At 38.6% G+C, this 16887-nt stretch overlaps 1 protein-coding gene across 34 annotated transcripts in view; it reads right to left on the reverse strand.

Moving 5' to 3' along the window:
- Positions 1-16887, reverse strand: part of TMEM116 (transmembrane protein 116) — a 155152-nt gene that overhangs the window by 115376 nt on the left and 22889 nt on the right. For 17 of the 34 annotated variants that reach the window (XR_014069979.1, XM_081546265.1, XM_081546282.1 and 14 more), the window contains 6 exons: positions 12709-12813; positions 10025-10074; positions 8860-8943; positions 8379-8517; positions 6238-6382; positions 5566-5639 (listed from right to left, as the gene is read on the reverse strand). Coding sequence is in view for 25 of the 34 variants with exons in the window: in XM_081546265.1 (XP_081402391.1) it covers positions 5566-5639; positions 6238-6382; positions 8379-8517; positions 8860-8943; positions 10025-10074; positions 12709-12813 (597 nt within the window). In the remaining 9 variants the exon portion in view is untranslated. Of the gene's footprint in view, positions 1-3747; positions 4911-5325; positions 5684-6237; positions 6383-8378; positions 8518-8859; positions 8944-10024; positions 10075-12708; positions 12814-16887 lie in introns of those variants that run through there. The other 17 variants (XR_014069983.1, XR_014069987.1, XR_014069981.1 and 14 more) reach the window with 7 other exon arrangements.

A 16887-nucleotide genomic window follows, 5' to 3' on the forward strand; every position in this document is an offset into this window, starting at 1 on the left:
GAGGAATAGGAAGTGACACAGTCAAAAGGTAGGTGTCATCATGTAGCACTCTGAGGGTGGGAGCAGCTATTCTTCTGGCAGGCAGCACAGTTTTGATCTTTGTCCAAACAACTGTGTCACTGACAAATAATTGTGTCCCAGGGAAATCAACTTACAATCAATTTGCTGTTTCACTTAGGCCATGATAATGACGACCCCAGTTTGTTACTTTGCCTGCCTCCTATCCTTACTTCTACCAAAGTGATAATGGGTTAAGTTTTGGAGTGATTTCTCTTCTAGGAATCCCATTTAGGGCATTTGAGAATGGGCCCTTCTCATATTAAGCCTAGTGTCACTTGACTGGTAATTCTGACTGTTCTTCCAGGGATGCACTGTAGTGGGAATCTCTTTATTATAAAAGTCTTTCCTAGGAACCTGATGATATTCAGAGAACAAGAAGAAAAAGCAGAAAAAGTGTACAAAGTCCTGCCCAAACAAGGGAAGTGACATATTATTATTAATTTGAAGCAAAAAAAAGGATTACTTGTTTCTGTTTTACACAAGTTCCCTGTTCATACATGTCAAAATGGGAAACTAGTCTTGCTTTTATTCAGGATGACTGAGTATTCAGAGGATGACCTGGATTCTTCTGTGATAATCAGCCCTTGCTCAGGTCAAAAGGGAATCCTGACCTTATATGGCACGGTCTTTGGCATCAAGCTTCAGCATATGGTTTATGGCACATCTTCAAAATCAGGTTAGTCTTGTGTAATCCGTGAAGATAAACAAGAGGAACTCTTAAGCATTTCACAATTTCAGAGCAGAACAGGACCATCCTCAGTTCCTATGCCTTACATGTGGCCATTTCCCAAGTATGTTCAAGTTGACTGTGGTTGACAGTGATTCCAAATGCAGTATAGTAAGTTACCAAGACCCCAAAGATGGTAACAGATTCCATACTCTGGTCAATAGGTGGTGGTAGTGGTTTAATCACTAAGTCGTGTCCGACTCTTGAGACCCCATGGACTAAAAGCCTGCCAGGCTCCTCTGTCCATGGGATTCTCCAGGCAAGAATACTGGATTGGGTTGCCATTTCCTTCTCCACTGGTCAACAGGTACACCAAGGATATAACATGAAAGTGGTACTTACTGAGTTATAGATATGAACAGAAAAAAACCATTGTGCAAATCTTCCTGAATTTGTAGGAAACACTTCAAAATTTTAACCACTGGAGAGACTGGCATCTCTTGGGAAGGGTGAAACATGATGCTGCTCATATGACTACTGGCCGAAGTTTTGGGAATTACTAGGGCCATGGATTTATTTCTGTGGTATCTGCACTGCATCTTTCTTTCAAAAAGATACACCAAACTTTTCACAGCTTTCATAGCTCATGAAGTTGGCCATCACTTGGGAATGAAGCATGACCATGTGGTCTACAAAGTCCATGGCCAGAATCTCTATACAGCCCATGAATTTATTATTGTAGATATGAGCTTCAGCAACTACAGCTTCCCCTATTTCCACAAGTTGTTGCATAGAAAGGGCTGCCTATTTAATAAATCTGAGGTCCAAAGCTCCTTTTGAAAGCCTTACTGTGGGAAAAAGAAGGTAGATAAGGGTGAGGAATGTGACTATGGCAGTGTTCAAAAGAATCACTGTTGTCTGTGCTCATGCCAGCTGAAGAAGGGTTCAGATTTTGCATTTGGATCTTGCTGCAAAAACCACAAATCTCTAAAGACAACCACACCCTGCCACCTCAGTGTGGATGAGCGTGACCTCCCAGAATACTGTAATGGCACCCCAAGTGGTGCCACACAGATGCCTACAAGCAAAATGGCACCCCTTGCAAGGAACAAGATTAATGTTGCCAAGGCCAGGGTTGAAGCCTAAAGAATCTCTTGTGTTAAAATCTTTCAAAGGGGTACAAAGGTTGCCCAGGAAAGTTGCTAATGTGAATGAATACCAAGGGAGACATGTTTTGGAATGGTGGCAGTGAAGTCTTCAGCAAGTGCAATGCCAAAGATGTAAAATGTGGGAGGTGCCTATGTGAAAATATCCAAAGGCTCTCATGCATTGAAAAAACCCTCAAACACTTACCCATTTCCCCATGCAGGACACATGGTGTTACAGTACAGAGACTTTTGAAGCCACAAACAGGGCTAATGAGGGGAAGGTGAAGGATGATACAACATGTGGTCTAAGAAAGATCTGTATTAATCAAAGCTGCATGGATATCACTGTATCCCACTAGGACTGCAACCAGAGTCATGGGAGGGGTGTTCGCAGAAATTTTAAGAACTGCCACTGTATCTATGTCTATGCCCCTCCTACATGTGAATTCAAGGGCAGAGGGGTAGTTTGAATAGTGGCCCTCCTACTCTCAGCATAATGAAGAGCTGATAATCCTAATCTTGCCTAACCTTTTATTATTTCTCATTCCTATCTTTGTGCTTGCCTACATCTATAGAATATCCAAGACCAGTGTCAATGCAAAAAATTCATCAGAGAAGCAACATAAACAAACCTGACAGACATTTGATAATTATCTTCTTTTTGGAAATAAAGTCAAATATGAAGTGATACTGATAGGACTTTTTAAGAAACGGGCTCCTTACTTCAGGTATCCCTCAAGGCCAATGGAAATGAGTATTCTTGTTTCCATCTGTCTTTCTACATGCTGAATTCTTACTAGTTTTTAAATTAAAAGAAGTTAAGGCAGCTCTCTAGGTGAGGTATCTTTCTCATTCTGTGCTACCCAAAAATCTGTGCTACACATCTTGAGAGGCCTCAAGATATCTTGATAGAATAAGGTCAGGTTACCATCCTTAGAAAGGCTGAAGCTCATGGCCTAAAACCTAAAGAGCTATTATTGAGTTCCTTAACATTTCTATTGGTTGGATGGCATCACCAACTCAATGGACATGAGTTTGAGCAAACTTCCGGAGATAGTAAAGGACAGGGAAGCCTGGCGTGCTGCAGTTCATGGGATTGCAAAAAGTCAGACATGACTTAGCAACTGAACAACATTTCTACTGAGAATTTCTTTGGAAAGATCTCTGGTACTTACTTTTCAGAGTATAGTGTCTTCAGTTCAGTTCAGTCGCTTAGTCATGTTCGACTTTTTGCAACCCCATGGACTGCAGCACACCAGGCTTCCCTGTCCATCACCAACTCCCAGAGCTTGTTCAAACTCATGTCCATCGAGTCGGTGATGCTGTCCAACCATCTCATCCTCTGTCATCCTCTTCTCCTCCTGCCTTTAATCTTTCCTAGCATCACGGTCTTTTCCAATCAATCAGTTCTTTGCATCAGGTGGCCAAAGTATTGGAGTTTCAGCTTCAGCATCAGCCCTTCCAATGAATATTCAAGACTGATTTCTAATATATTGTCTAATATATTGTATATTGTCTTATCTCCCATTATAATATATTCTGTCAATTTTCTCTAATCTTAAGGATTTTACCTTGCACAGGCCAAGGAAATATACTAGACAAAAAGTATCTGATTTAATAAACATTCCAGATGTTTTAGTTGATTATCATTCTAGTTTTTGTCTATTTGGCTTTCCCCTTTGTTTAGACATCACAGTATCTGATGCCCTGGCCCTGGTTTAGCTTTGCTCACGACTTAACTGGAGAGACCAAACATCATTTGTTACGTGACTGAAGAGGAAGAAACATTAAACATCCCTACCCATGAACGAGCCTCTTCAGTGTGGGAGTCTTTTCTTTCCCAAAGGTTCAATTCTACTTGTTAGTCATTCATTCACCTGTTTACTCATTTATTCAATAAACATATATTTAGCACTTCCAGTCAGGTTGAACCATGTAAAATAGATAACATTAGAACACTTTAACCTACAAAAATGGCAAGCTCATAGTGTTAAATCTAATTCTACATCCAAGTACTATGAAACCTACAACCTAGGACTTCTGCTTATAAATGAGAGTTGAGAAGTTTTTGATTCAGTTTTAGTCCTGATTTCTCTTAAATCTTATTATCCACTGTAACTTCAAAAGACTGGCCTTAACTTTCTAGAAGGGAATGGTTCCTATTGTTAAGACCTAGAACAGCATGGAATATACACGAGACTAGGATGTGGATTGTCTGAGGATCTCCCTATTATTTTTTTGACACCTTCTGTCCATGCTTCTTCTGAATTTCCAAAACTCTAATGTAAAACCAGGACTTTCTTTGTACAAAGGAAGGAAGAGCAATGTAAATATCTGAGAAAGCTGTTACATGCCACCCTGCTTCCCCCACAACCACACAGTAGAGGGCCTGGAAATACTCTGCATAAATAATAACTAATAATAACTTGGAATTTATTTTTTTCCAGAAGAGACTCCACAAATCTAATATCTATTCAAGTAATATGAGTGTATCTCTTAGGTGGAAAGTAGCTTCATCTCCCTGAACAGTGACTTAATCTGTGAATCTAAGAATAATGGATAGATTCCACCTACTTCAACTAGAGTAGCTACTAATCATGGTACTATATTCTCTTTCACTTCTATAGCTTAAGGCACAGTTAGAAAAGACTTAAGATGTTGGCCGCAAACATTCTGCCCAAACCATTACTGCAGAATAATTCCAGTTCTGGATGTTCCAGTTTTATAGTTTCAAAGAATGGTAGAGGTGCTAGTAGCAAAAGCAAGCGTTGACTCCAACGGATCTAGGCCCCTGCAATAGAATCTTTTCTGTGAGCATAATAATGGTGTCTGGGTGTCTGCATCACGCCGAGCCTCTTGCTTTAGTTGGTAGAACTTGTACTGTGTCCAGCCATATACTCCACAGTTGAGCAGACCCTGAGATGATGTTGTTAGAGCCTGGAGGAGATGAAGGGGTGATGGAGCCCATCCTTCAGGTTTTCAGAGATTTGGGGAAGAGTTCCATTCCACTTATTTATAAATCATTGTTACATTCACTTCAAAAATCAAGATTTGGTGTTATTTTTAAAAACCATTTTTCATCTCTTCCTGAACTCACTTTTCACACTGTTGTTTGTCATGAGAGTTAGTTGTATTTCTTACTATATACATACAGACAATGAAGTGGTTTCAATGTCCCATCTTATTGCCCCATTTCCCGGGTAAGGCTTGAGGAAACTGCCAAGCAGCATAGTCTGAGAGCCCCAAAACCTACTTAAATCTGACAAGTAGGGAAAGAATCATTCTCTTCTTTCTTTCTTTCTCTCTGTTCACCTAGAATAGCTAGTTTATCTTTCATTTCACTCTGGATGAGAGAGAATCACGTCACTGTCAATGTTCCATAAGAACATTACCTGGTAGAACTTGTCTTTTGTTACCCATCCCTTAAAAAAACACATCAATACAATGAAATTGGCCAGAGATACACAAGTTCTGAAATGCATGGCAGCACTTTCATAAAGATATCTACCTCATCAATGAGGAAACTGTCACATTTTTCAGAGCCGAATGTAAATAATATATTTTTCTCTTGCAATGTAGAAAGAAATACCCTAAGGGGGGGAAAAGTGCTTACTGAATTTTGGCACTGTAAGAGAACAGGATAAGAAAGTGTAAGAACAGACATGCTGGATGTTTTTTTGAAGATGTTACCTGGAGAACATAGAGGGCCATATGAAGTTTGGTGTCCTGTAGTTTTGTCAGCTTTATGATTGTCAAAATGACAGCTGTGAAAACACGAAGCACAGATCTTGTTGCCAGTTCTGGGTACCTGAGCATAAATTTTTTCAGTATAAACACTTAAGCACTGTGAGAATTATAGGCATAATGAAGACTAGCAGTGAGATAAACCAGTTATATAAACCACTGGCTTCAGGTCTCTTCCAATAGCAGATCTCCACTGCTATTCCTCCGTGATTAAACTTTGCGGATTATTAGGAGTAGTAATGGAAGCAAGACATACTATAGGAAGGACACAAGTTACACTTTTTAACTTATGTTTATCAAGCCTTTTCATAAACATTATCCAATCTGATCCTAACATTATAACTTTGTTAGTAGGAAGGGCAGGTGTTAATATCTCTGAGTTCTGTCATGACATTTCCTCTCATATCATTTCATGTCTAATTATCTCAATTTCTAAAAACATAAGAAGGAAAAGAAGTTAAGGAGGTTGAGAAAAACTGGAAATATGGGTGGGACCAAAGTAAATTTTATATGCTGGACAGGAATTTGTAGTCATACTTCTCGGTGAAACTACTTTGCTTGATTACAGTCTAACAATTACCCTTTTCACTGCCCAGATCTTTCAGTTAAGATACCCACCTGGGCTCCAGCAGCAAAAGAAGGCCACTGGGTAGAGGCGCACTCGCTGCTCCATGATGTGAATCACTGCCCACTGTTCACTCCCCAGAAAGCCAGTCGATTTCAGAAACTTCTTGTAAAGTGTCTGGGCTTGAATAAGTAAGACCTAAACATGGGTTATAGCAGTGAGTAGTCTGCCTAACGCTTACTAAAACGTCCCTGTCTAGTCTAGACATTTTGGAGAGATCCTTGTCTTAGGATCTGACAGCTGGAAAGACCATCCTCTTATCTTTATTGTCTTTACCATCTGAGATCAGGCTTTTCTTTTTTTTGAGAGAGAGAAAATTCTCCAGAGTGATCTTCTGCTTGGCCAGGGAAATGGACAAATGTTAGTCAAACTTGTGGTTATCATGTTCAATACGTAAAATTTACATCAACCCTAAGGCTTTTATTTTTCTCAATGAGGTTACTTGCAATACGCATGGGAAGTTAAAACCAAGATCTAACCAGATTCTCTTATAAAACACTTTCTTAGAGGTTGTGTTAGACAGTGTTCTAGCTTAATACCTTTTAAATAAATACTTTAGCACTTGGCAGAGCTTAATATTCTCAGCTCCCAGCAAAAAAAGTTTTAGGAAGTTTCTTACTATCTTTAGATGGAAAACAGATTGTTTTTCCCTTCCATTTGGGAGCAATTTGAATATGCTTTAGTTAATGAAATAAATATAAATCAGTTAAATATCTGTTATGTGGGGGAGTAAACTAGGTAATAAACCTGATCTTCCCAGGTGGCTCTGTGGTAAAGAATCTGCCTGCCAATGCAGGAGACGTGGGTTCAACCCCTGGGTTGGGAAGATCTCCCTGGAGAAGGAAATGGCAACCAACTCCAGTATTCTTGCCTGGGAAATCCCATGGACAAAGGAGCCTGGGTGGGGCTGCTACAGTCCATGGAATTGCAAAAGAGTTGGACACAGCTTAGCAACTAAAACAGGTAAAACAACAAAAAAATAAAATGTGACCAAATCTGAAACTTTTTTCAAATAATCCAGATCTACTCTCTAAGTTAATAACCCAATTCCTTAAGTTCAGTCATGTATTTTCCTTTACCCACAGACATAGGAATCAAAAGGAGGCCGAAACTTGATTTGAGATTATTTATGTCTAGCAGAAATCAGCTCACCATCTGCTGATTAAAAAAGAATCAGAATGCCAGTTCTGAATGCCCACCAAAGTCTGGGTTTTTCTGAAGGAGCAAACAGGAATCCCTAAGGTCCCATATTTTGGGAGACCTGTCTCTCTTGTCAATCAGTTCTAAGTGAAAACCATAAAGGCCATTTTAACATAAAGTAGTCACTGTGTCTGCTTTACAAAGTTACTGATTTGATCAAAGCTACCTCCATAACTTATTTTTGAATTATCAAAGAAAATACTCCACAATTGCATTTCATTCACTCATGCTAGGTATGCTAGCAAAAAGAAAAAAATTGTGGGATAAAGTTGGTTTACAAGCATAGTTTGTAATCCCTGAACTAGCATGCAAAGAGGAGAAAATGATACTGAAAAGTAGATCTGGCAAATACAAAGGCATATTTGCTTGCTTACTGATTTTGTCCTAGGCAGTTATATATAAATAATATATTGTCCCACAGATGATTATTTAATTGTCCATCATTCTGATGATATCAAAGGAGTATTTAGTAACTGCATGAACCACTCAGCACTTTAAACTCAGTTAGATATAGGATAAGCGCAAATTCATATTCAATCAAGAACTGAGAAAAAAAAACTCTTATTATTTGGAAAATTAAATCAAAGAACAAGTTCTATGCTCCAGAAAATCATACTTTATAAAGAATATACTTGACACATACTAGTTTCCTGGTCTGGTCCTTCATGAGGATCCACAGGAACACATACTAGTTCTAGAGTGAGCATAATTCCCACCTAATGAATACAGGCTCTCTTCCCCACTCATCATTTGACCTTGGGAGGTACAAAAGACTGCGGAAGTAATTAAATTATCAATATGTACCAGCCACTTTCTTGGTTCTAGGACTATAAGAAGTGCCTCTGTACCACATCTTTCCCAGGCCCAGAAATATTGTGCCACCTCACGGTACCCCATCCCGCTTTCCATAAAGGCAGATAGGGAGGTACAGTACCACAATGGTGAAGAAGCTGAGTACAAAGCTGGCCAGGAAAATGATGAGCCCATAAAAATAAAGTGTGCTACAGACTGATGTGTTGGCAGAAGGCAGGAGCTCAGCCACGGCTGGTGGTGATGAGTACATCAGGATACACCTAGGAAGAGAATCAATGGTCAGGAGTATTGCTACAGGTGTAAGACCAGAGAGCCAGCCATTTGGTGCAACAAAAGTTAATGAGTATGTGATTTTACTTATCATCTAGCTAAGCCTTGTCCACAATACCTTGTTCCTTCTCACTGAAACATTCTCATCTAGTCATTTTATGTCATATTTCTACTTAATGTATTTTTAGCCTTGACTATAGCCCCTATCCATAGCCCATTTAAAATACAAGCACCTTGGCCAGCATGGATGTACAAAATCTTCTTCCATCTTTATTTATAGAAAAGAATAGGTGTAGTCTACCATGCAAATGATAGGTTTGGTCCTTACTTACCTGTGGCTCTGGCTGAAGTTGCGGAAACATTCATTGACATTGCCCAAACAGAAGACAGGTACCATCAACAGTACAGGTATCAGACTGGGAGGAAAAAAAAATTATCACCCTAATATTCAGACTTTTTTATGCCTTTTTCCCTTTGCAAAATATTTTCCTATCCTTCTCCCAACACCATTACCCTACCCACTCTCCACGAAAACATACACATTTAATTTCTTCAAGAAAAATACTTCAAAAACTTTAAGTATACTTTCTTTTCAAGTTCCTGGTGAAATGAAGCAGGAAATGCATTTTATATCTAGGTTAATAAAACCTAACAGATTTTCACAGAGAGTCTCTGGGAGCTGTGGGCTTCCCAGGTGGCAAAGTAGTAAAGAAGCCACCTGCTAAGGCAGGAGACATAAGAGATGTGAGTTCAGTTTCTGGGTTGGGAAGGTTCCCTGAGCAGAAAATGGCAACCCACTCCAGTATTCTTGCTTGGAAAATTCTATGGGCAGAGGAGCCTGGCAGGCTACAGTCCCTGGTGTCGCAGAGTCAGACATGACTGAGTGACTAAGCATACACTCTGGGACCCAAATGGGTCAAAATGAAATGAAAAATCTACCAAGTAGCTACGTGATCTGTCTGTTCCCTGAGAATTTTTCCAAAACACAGCCTTAAGCAAACAGTTATTTATCTAGCTTAATATATGCAGATTCCTATAAGTGGAAAAGATCCAGGAGTAAAAGATAACAACGTCTAAAATCAACTCAATGTGACCATCACTTTAGGTGAGATCCAGATCCTTTCTCAGTTTAGTAAAAGAGTCTCACCCAGTGTTATAAAGGTGAATAAGTTCTTGAAATCATCTATTACAGTTTTTGTGATATATGAAAAGGAATTAGAAGTCAAAAGACTTAAAGGAAAATATTCATTCAAGGTCACATATAGTTAACGGCAGAACTGGGGCTAAAACCCAATCTGTAACTTCAAATTGCTTGCCTATTTTACCTGGGAAAATGAAATCAGTGATCACATATTTGTTGCTTACTACTCAGTAAGGCTATGTGAGGACCAAGGAGTGACAGAATGAATGGAAATAAGAGCTCTGTCCTTTTAATTGTTCCCACCTGGACCCAAGAATAATGAGTCTACACCATGCTAGGAAGGAAAAAAATCTTACCTGGACAAAATGATGGCTATTTGACCAATTTGGGAGGTATAATCTATAACCTATGAAAATAATAAATGTGAGTAATGTCTTAGGATATTGCCAATCATATTATAATAATACCAGGTCATCACTTACTATTTGATAATACAAAAATTCCCAATAGCAGGTTTGCTTCAGTTAAGCAATATTTGATATAAAAGTAAATGAAATGGATAGTTTCTTAGCACTGAAGATAAAGAGAATTTTATCTGTATTATTGTATATTAAAAAATACACCAGTAGCCACAAAGAGGGCCTGCAGGAAGTAGCTTAATATAAGATTTGGATACCACAACAAATTCTCTTAAGAAGAAAGGCAAATATGAAACTACAGAGTAAATCTTCATCTTCTAATAACTGCTCAATCCTCTCCTCTTTTAGATCAAGGGAGGTGTAAACTGTTCAGACCTTATGGATGGAGTAAAAGTCTATGTACAAGATGACCAGCAGAAACCATTAACAGCCCAGGGTTAGTATAAGACAGAATAAAAAAAACCACCTTGAGTATAAGATCTATCTAGAAGATAGGAACCCACGTTCCCTGCATTGGAAGGTGATTTTTTTAACCATTGGACCATGAGGGAAGTCCCCCAGCACTTCATTTTTATGATGAAAAATTGAGGCCCAAGGAAGGAAGATGATGTGCCCAAGGTCATATAGGACATAAATGACAGAAATAGGTTTAGAGGACACATCTTCTAATTTACTTTCAAATGCTCTTTTCACAATGCTATAATACCACTTATTCATTCAACAAACATTTGCTGCGTTTCATCATGTGCATGACAGGATATCACTTTCATTTGTTCTAGAACTGATCTGTAGGCTTTGGAAAAAATATGCTGGGAGGCTTTCTAGATTCATTTATTCCATGGTGCTCTTGAACAAAAATTCTTCTTCAAAAAGCCACAAAAGAATGGATACGGCATAAATAAGAGGACTAGAATATTGAGTAAGATAAAATACACACACAGACAGTTAAAGAAATGAACAGTGCTAACAACATAAAAATGTATTCTGCTAAATCACCTAGTGATTTACTTGAAGAATCAGAAATAAGGAACTAAGAGTACTATACAATGGAATACTATTTAGCAATAGAAAGGAATGAATTACTTATATACAATGAATGAACTTTAAAAGCATTATGCCAAATAAAATGAACCAGACACCAAAATATTTTGTATGATATATAAAATATCTATATGAAATGTCCAGAAAATGAAAATCTATAGACAGAAAGTGTATTAGCAGTTGCCTAGGGCAGGGTGAGACAGACACGACTTAGTGACTGAACAACAAGGGCAGGGAATGGAAAACAAATTAACAGTAAATGTGCATGAAGGATTTTACTTGAGTGAAGAAAATATTCTGAAACTGATTTATGATAATTTTACAACATGTTAAGTTTACTTTTAAAACCACTGAATTGTACACATGAAATAGGTGAATTATGTGATAAATATAAGATATGTATACACAGAAAAGGATCCAGGTATATTGACTTATTTCCCGAGTGTTCTCTTCTCTTTCTGCAATGCTAGACAGTGTCCAAAACTCTTTTGTGAATCAAAGAAGGAACGGGTTGCTTCCTGGATCCATCCTGTTTTCTAATTCAGTTCAGCTCAGTTCAGTCGCTCAGTCGTATCAGACTCTTTGCGACCCCATGAATCGCAGCATGCCAGGCCTCCCTGTCCATCACCAACTCCTGGAGTTTACCCAGACCCATGTCCATCGAGTCGGTGATGCCATCCAACCATCTCATCCTCTGTCGTCCCCTTTTCCTCCTGCCCCCAATCCTTCACAGCATTAGGGTCTTTTCCAATGAGTCAACTCTTTGCATGAGGTGGCCAAAGGACTGGAGTTTCAGCTTCAATATCAGTCCTTCCAATGAACACCCAGGATTGATCTCCTTTAGGATGGACTGGTTGCATCTCCTTGCAGTCCAAGGGACTCTCAAGAGTCTTCTCCAACACCACAGTTCAAAAGCATCAATTCTGCGGCGCTCAGTTTTCTTCACAGTCCAACTCTCACATCCATACATGACCACTGGAAAAACCACAGCCTTGACTAGACGGACCTTTGCTGGCAAAGTAATGTCTCTGCTTTTAAATATGCTCTCTAGGTTGGTCATAACCTTCCTTCCAAGGAGTAAGCATCTTTTAATTTCATTACCATGCATTTATTCCTCTGCCCTTCTGCAAACCAATGTGTTACCCACACATACCAACAAAATACTTCAGAGCACAACACTCTGCCTTTCCAATACCCACAACCCAAATCGCATGTTAGCTAGCTGGGCATTTTCCCTACTCACTCGCCAAGATCTTCTTCTTTAACAACAATGATGGATTGGCATAGAGCCAAGAAGGATTTCCCTTACTGAAAGGAACCAGGCAGGAATGGTAATACTGTAAATAATGTTTTCTATAATCAAATCCTGTTGGTGGTGGTGGTGGTGGTGGCAGCAGGGGTGATGATGGTGGCAAAAGAGAAGAGAAATCATGTCAACAGAGTGGAAACTCCAAGAGTTTTCTCTTTTATGAACTCCCATGAACTCACCTAGTCAGTGCTAAGTGCTAAACTATTTGTCAAGGACATGAGGATTTGTTTTAGCATACTGTTCTTAACTATCAGCTCTGAATAAAACTTACCAGTGAAAATGTGCTCTGTGCACTCTGGCTAGGTTTCATCCTCAGTTCTTTGTACAGATACCAGATATAATTGATGGTGCAGAAAAATGAGGAAACGTACAATACCTAGATGAAAACCAAAACAACCGATCGTAAGTGTCCCACTATGACTTCTTTCAATTTATTTCATTATTTTCTACTGTAAGAATCCTACCTACTGGTCTATTAGTAACTTACCATCTAGTATCCCTATCATGCAAAACTGGGCCAAGTCTGAGAATTCAACCCAGGCCTACCTAAAATATGTCCCAGCGTCCTTATTTTGTCCTTTTGACTGTTCAGAGGAACCACAACATTATCCACCTCCTCTCACTCAACTGTTCTATTTTTATGAGGATATCATAGAATCTTTTTCTATTTCATTTTTTAATTGAAAAGGACATCAGAAGGGTACAAATGAACTTTTTTACGAAACAGAAGTAAAATCACAGATGTAGAAAACAAAGTTACGTTTACCAGGGGATAAGGGGTGGGGGAGGGATAAATTGTGAGACTGGTATTGACATATACAGACTACTATATATAAAATAGTTAACTAGTAAGGACCTACTGTATAGCACAGGGAACTCTACACAATACTCTGTAATGGCCTATACGGGAAAAGAATCTAAAAAAAGAGTGGATATTTGTTTATGTATAACAGATTCACTTTGCTGTATACCTGAAACTAACACAATATTGTAAATCAACTATACTCCAATGAGAATTTCCATTTCTAATAATGAAAGCCTAGGCTATCTGAACCAAACTTTACATTCAAAAGAACTAAACATGAATATTTTTTTAATCTTTAAAAACATCAAAGAGCTGACAAGATTGCAACAAACCAGCAGGACAAAAATCCAAGAGAAGGAACTTTTGCTTCCATCTTTGATGAAATAAAAGGAATAGAATTTGCACCTCAGCCTTAAAAAAACTAAAACCTGGACAAATACATGAAAACACCGTTTTCAAACATCAGATAACAATCAGTACAGAACAGTAATCCCTGAAAAAAGAAAAACAAACAAGTTGAACCCAGCTAACCAGCTGGGCAAAGTGGCTTTGGTGAAGGGGAATCCAAAAGAAATAAACTGTCTGTGAGCTGAGACAGATTTCAGTGTTCACGGAGGCCAAGGCAGCTAAAATGTGTGAAGCAAATTATCAGAGAAGAGGCAGATACACAGAGACCTAGTGCTCTGGAGGTTTGCAGAGGTACCTTCAATTCTTTGGTTAAGTATTAATCTATACACATGGGAGAGAAAACCATGAAGAACAGAGAAAGAAGCACCAGAAAGGAGTAGGTAGAACAATCCTCCAAAAAAAATCCCTAAAGGAACAGTTTGTGTCTCCATCAGCTAGTGTGGAAGGACTTCCTAATCCATAGGCTGAATGGCAGTATTGTAGAATAATAATGTAAAATCGTAAGAAGAGTACTGTCCTACTAATCAAACCAAATTAGCTGTACATGAAATACTGCCCTAACTAAGCTTAAAAGCAAGCCTTCAAAAAAACAAAGGATCAAACAAACTCAGAGTTAACTACATTGAAGACAAAATCCCTGAATTTAAAGGGGATTTATGCTGCTGCTGCTAAGTCACTTCAGTCGTGTCCGACTCTGTGCGACCCCATAGACGGCAGCCCACCAGGCTCTGCCATCCCTGGGGTTCTCCAGGCAAGAATACTGGAGTGGGTTGCCATTTCCTTCTCCGGTGCATGAAAGGGAAAAGTGAAAGTGAAGTCGCTCAGTCGTGTCCGACTCTTAGCGACCCCATGGACTGTAGCCGACCAGGCTCCTCCGTCCATGGGATTTTCCAGGCAAGAGTACTGGAGTGGGGTGCCATTGCCTTCTCCGAAAGGGGATTTACATGTATATATAAAACCTAATACGCAACAATATAAAATCTATAATATCTGGTATCTATTAAAATATTGTTAGTCATGTAGATAAACAGGAAATTGTGGCCCATAAGCAAGAGAAAAATTAATCAATAGCAATGGACCCAGAAACAACATAGATTATAAAGATTAGGAGAAAAAAATGTTAAAAGAACTACTGTAAATATACTCAGTATGTCCAAGAAGGTAGAGGAAAGCATTAGCACATTGAGAAATGAAAGATATAAAAAAGACCCAAGTTGCAAGTCTAGAGATGAAAAATATATGGAATTTAAAATATGGAAAATTAGAAATTGCAAAAAATTAGTAAACTTGAAGACACAGAAATGGAAACTAAAATGAAACACCTAGAGATAAAAGACTTTGAAAAAAAGGAACAAAACTTCAGTGAGTTATGTAACAATACAAGCAGGCTAATAATCCCTAATATGGGACTGGAATTCCAAAAGAAGTAGAGAGGAAGGGAGGAAAAAATATATATATTTGAGAGAATAATGACCAAAAATTTTCCAAATTTGATGAAAATACAAACCACCATGTCCAAGAAACTTAATAAAACCAAACATAAGAAACATGAAGAAACCATACCAGGGTACATCATAATCATGAAATTAGATGTCAGAATTCTCAACAAAATATTAACAAACCAAACTGAACAACACATAAAAAGGAACATACACCATGATCAAGTGGAATTTATCCCAGAATGCAGGAATGGTTCAATATCCACAAATCAGTCAATGTGGTATACCATATTAACAAACAGGAAACTAAAAATCATGATGATCCCAATAGATGCAGAAAAAGCCTCTGACAAAATTCAACATCTATTTATGAAAAAAACTCTCCACAAATTGGGTATAGAGGGAACATACCTCAATATAATAAAGGTCATGGATGACAAGACCACAGCTAATATCATATTCAACAGTGAAAAGTGGTCCTCGAAGATCAGGAATAAGACAAAGGTGCCCATTCTCACCACTTCTATTCAACATAGTAATAGAAGTCTTAGCTATAACAATCAGACAAGAAAAAGAAAAGGCTTCCAAGTTAGAAGAGAAGAAGTAAAATGGTCACTACCTGTAGATGACATGATACTACACATACAGAACCTTAAAATCTCTACCAAGAAAACTAGAGCTCACCAGTGAATTCAGTAAAGTTGCAAGACACAAGACTGACATACAGAAATCTGTTGCTTTTCTATACATCAATAAAGAACTATCAGAAAGAGAAAGCAAAAAAACCAATTCCATTCAAAATAGCATCAAAAAAAAAAAAAACCTAAAGAGGTTAAAGACATATTCTGAAAACTATAGAATGGTGACAAAGGAAATTTTAGATGATACAAAGAAATGGAAAGATACACCATGTTTATGGATTGGAAGAATTAATATTGTTAAAATGTCCATAGTATCCAAAGCAATCTACAGACTCAATGCAACAATCTCTATCAAAATACCTAGGAGTACTAGAACAAATAATCCTAAAATTTATATGGAACCACAGAAGACCCAGAATAGCCAAAGAAAATTTGAGAAAAAAGAAAAAAGCTGGAGGAATCACATTCCCTGACTTCAGACTACAGTACAAAGGTAAGTCATCAAAACAGTATGGTATTGGCACAAAAACAGGCACACAGATCAATGGAACAAAATAATGAGCCCAGAAATTAACCACACACTTATGGTCAATTAATCTATCAAAAGAGGCAAAAATAAACAATGTGAAAAGATACTCATCAATAAGTGTTGCTGGGAAAACTGGACAGCTGTGTGTAAAAGGATGAAATTTGAACATTTTATCACACCATATAGTGCTTCCCTAGTGACTCAGCAGTAAAGAATCAGCCTGCCAGGCATCAGATGCAGGTTTGATCCCTGAGTCAGGAAGACCTCTGGAAAAGGAAATGGCAACCCACTCCAGTATTTCTGCCTCAGCAATCCCATGGACAGAGCAGCCTAGTGTGCTACAGTCCAGTTCAGTTGCTCAGTCGTGTCAGACTCTTTGTGACCCTATGAACTGCAGCACGCCAGGCCTCTCTGTCCATTGCCAATTCCGGGAGTCTACCCAAACCCATGTCCATCGAGTCGGTGATGCCATCCAACCATCTCATCCTCTGTCGTTCCCTTCTCCTCCTGCCCCCAGTCCTACCCAGCATTAGGGTCTTTTCCAATGAGTCAACCCTTCGCATGAGGTGGCCAAAGGATTGGAGTTTCAGCTTCAACATCAGTCCTTCCAATGAACACCCAGGATTGA

The sequence above is a fragment of the Giraffa tippelskirchi genome, chromosome 11 (genome assembly GCF_054371585.1).
Source record: "Giraffa tippelskirchi isolate mGirTip1 chromosome 11, T2T-mGirTip1v1.2.pri, whole genome shotgun sequence".
Lineage (NCBI taxonomy): Eukaryota > Metazoa > Chordata > Mammalia > Artiodactyla > Giraffidae > Giraffa > Giraffa tippelskirchi.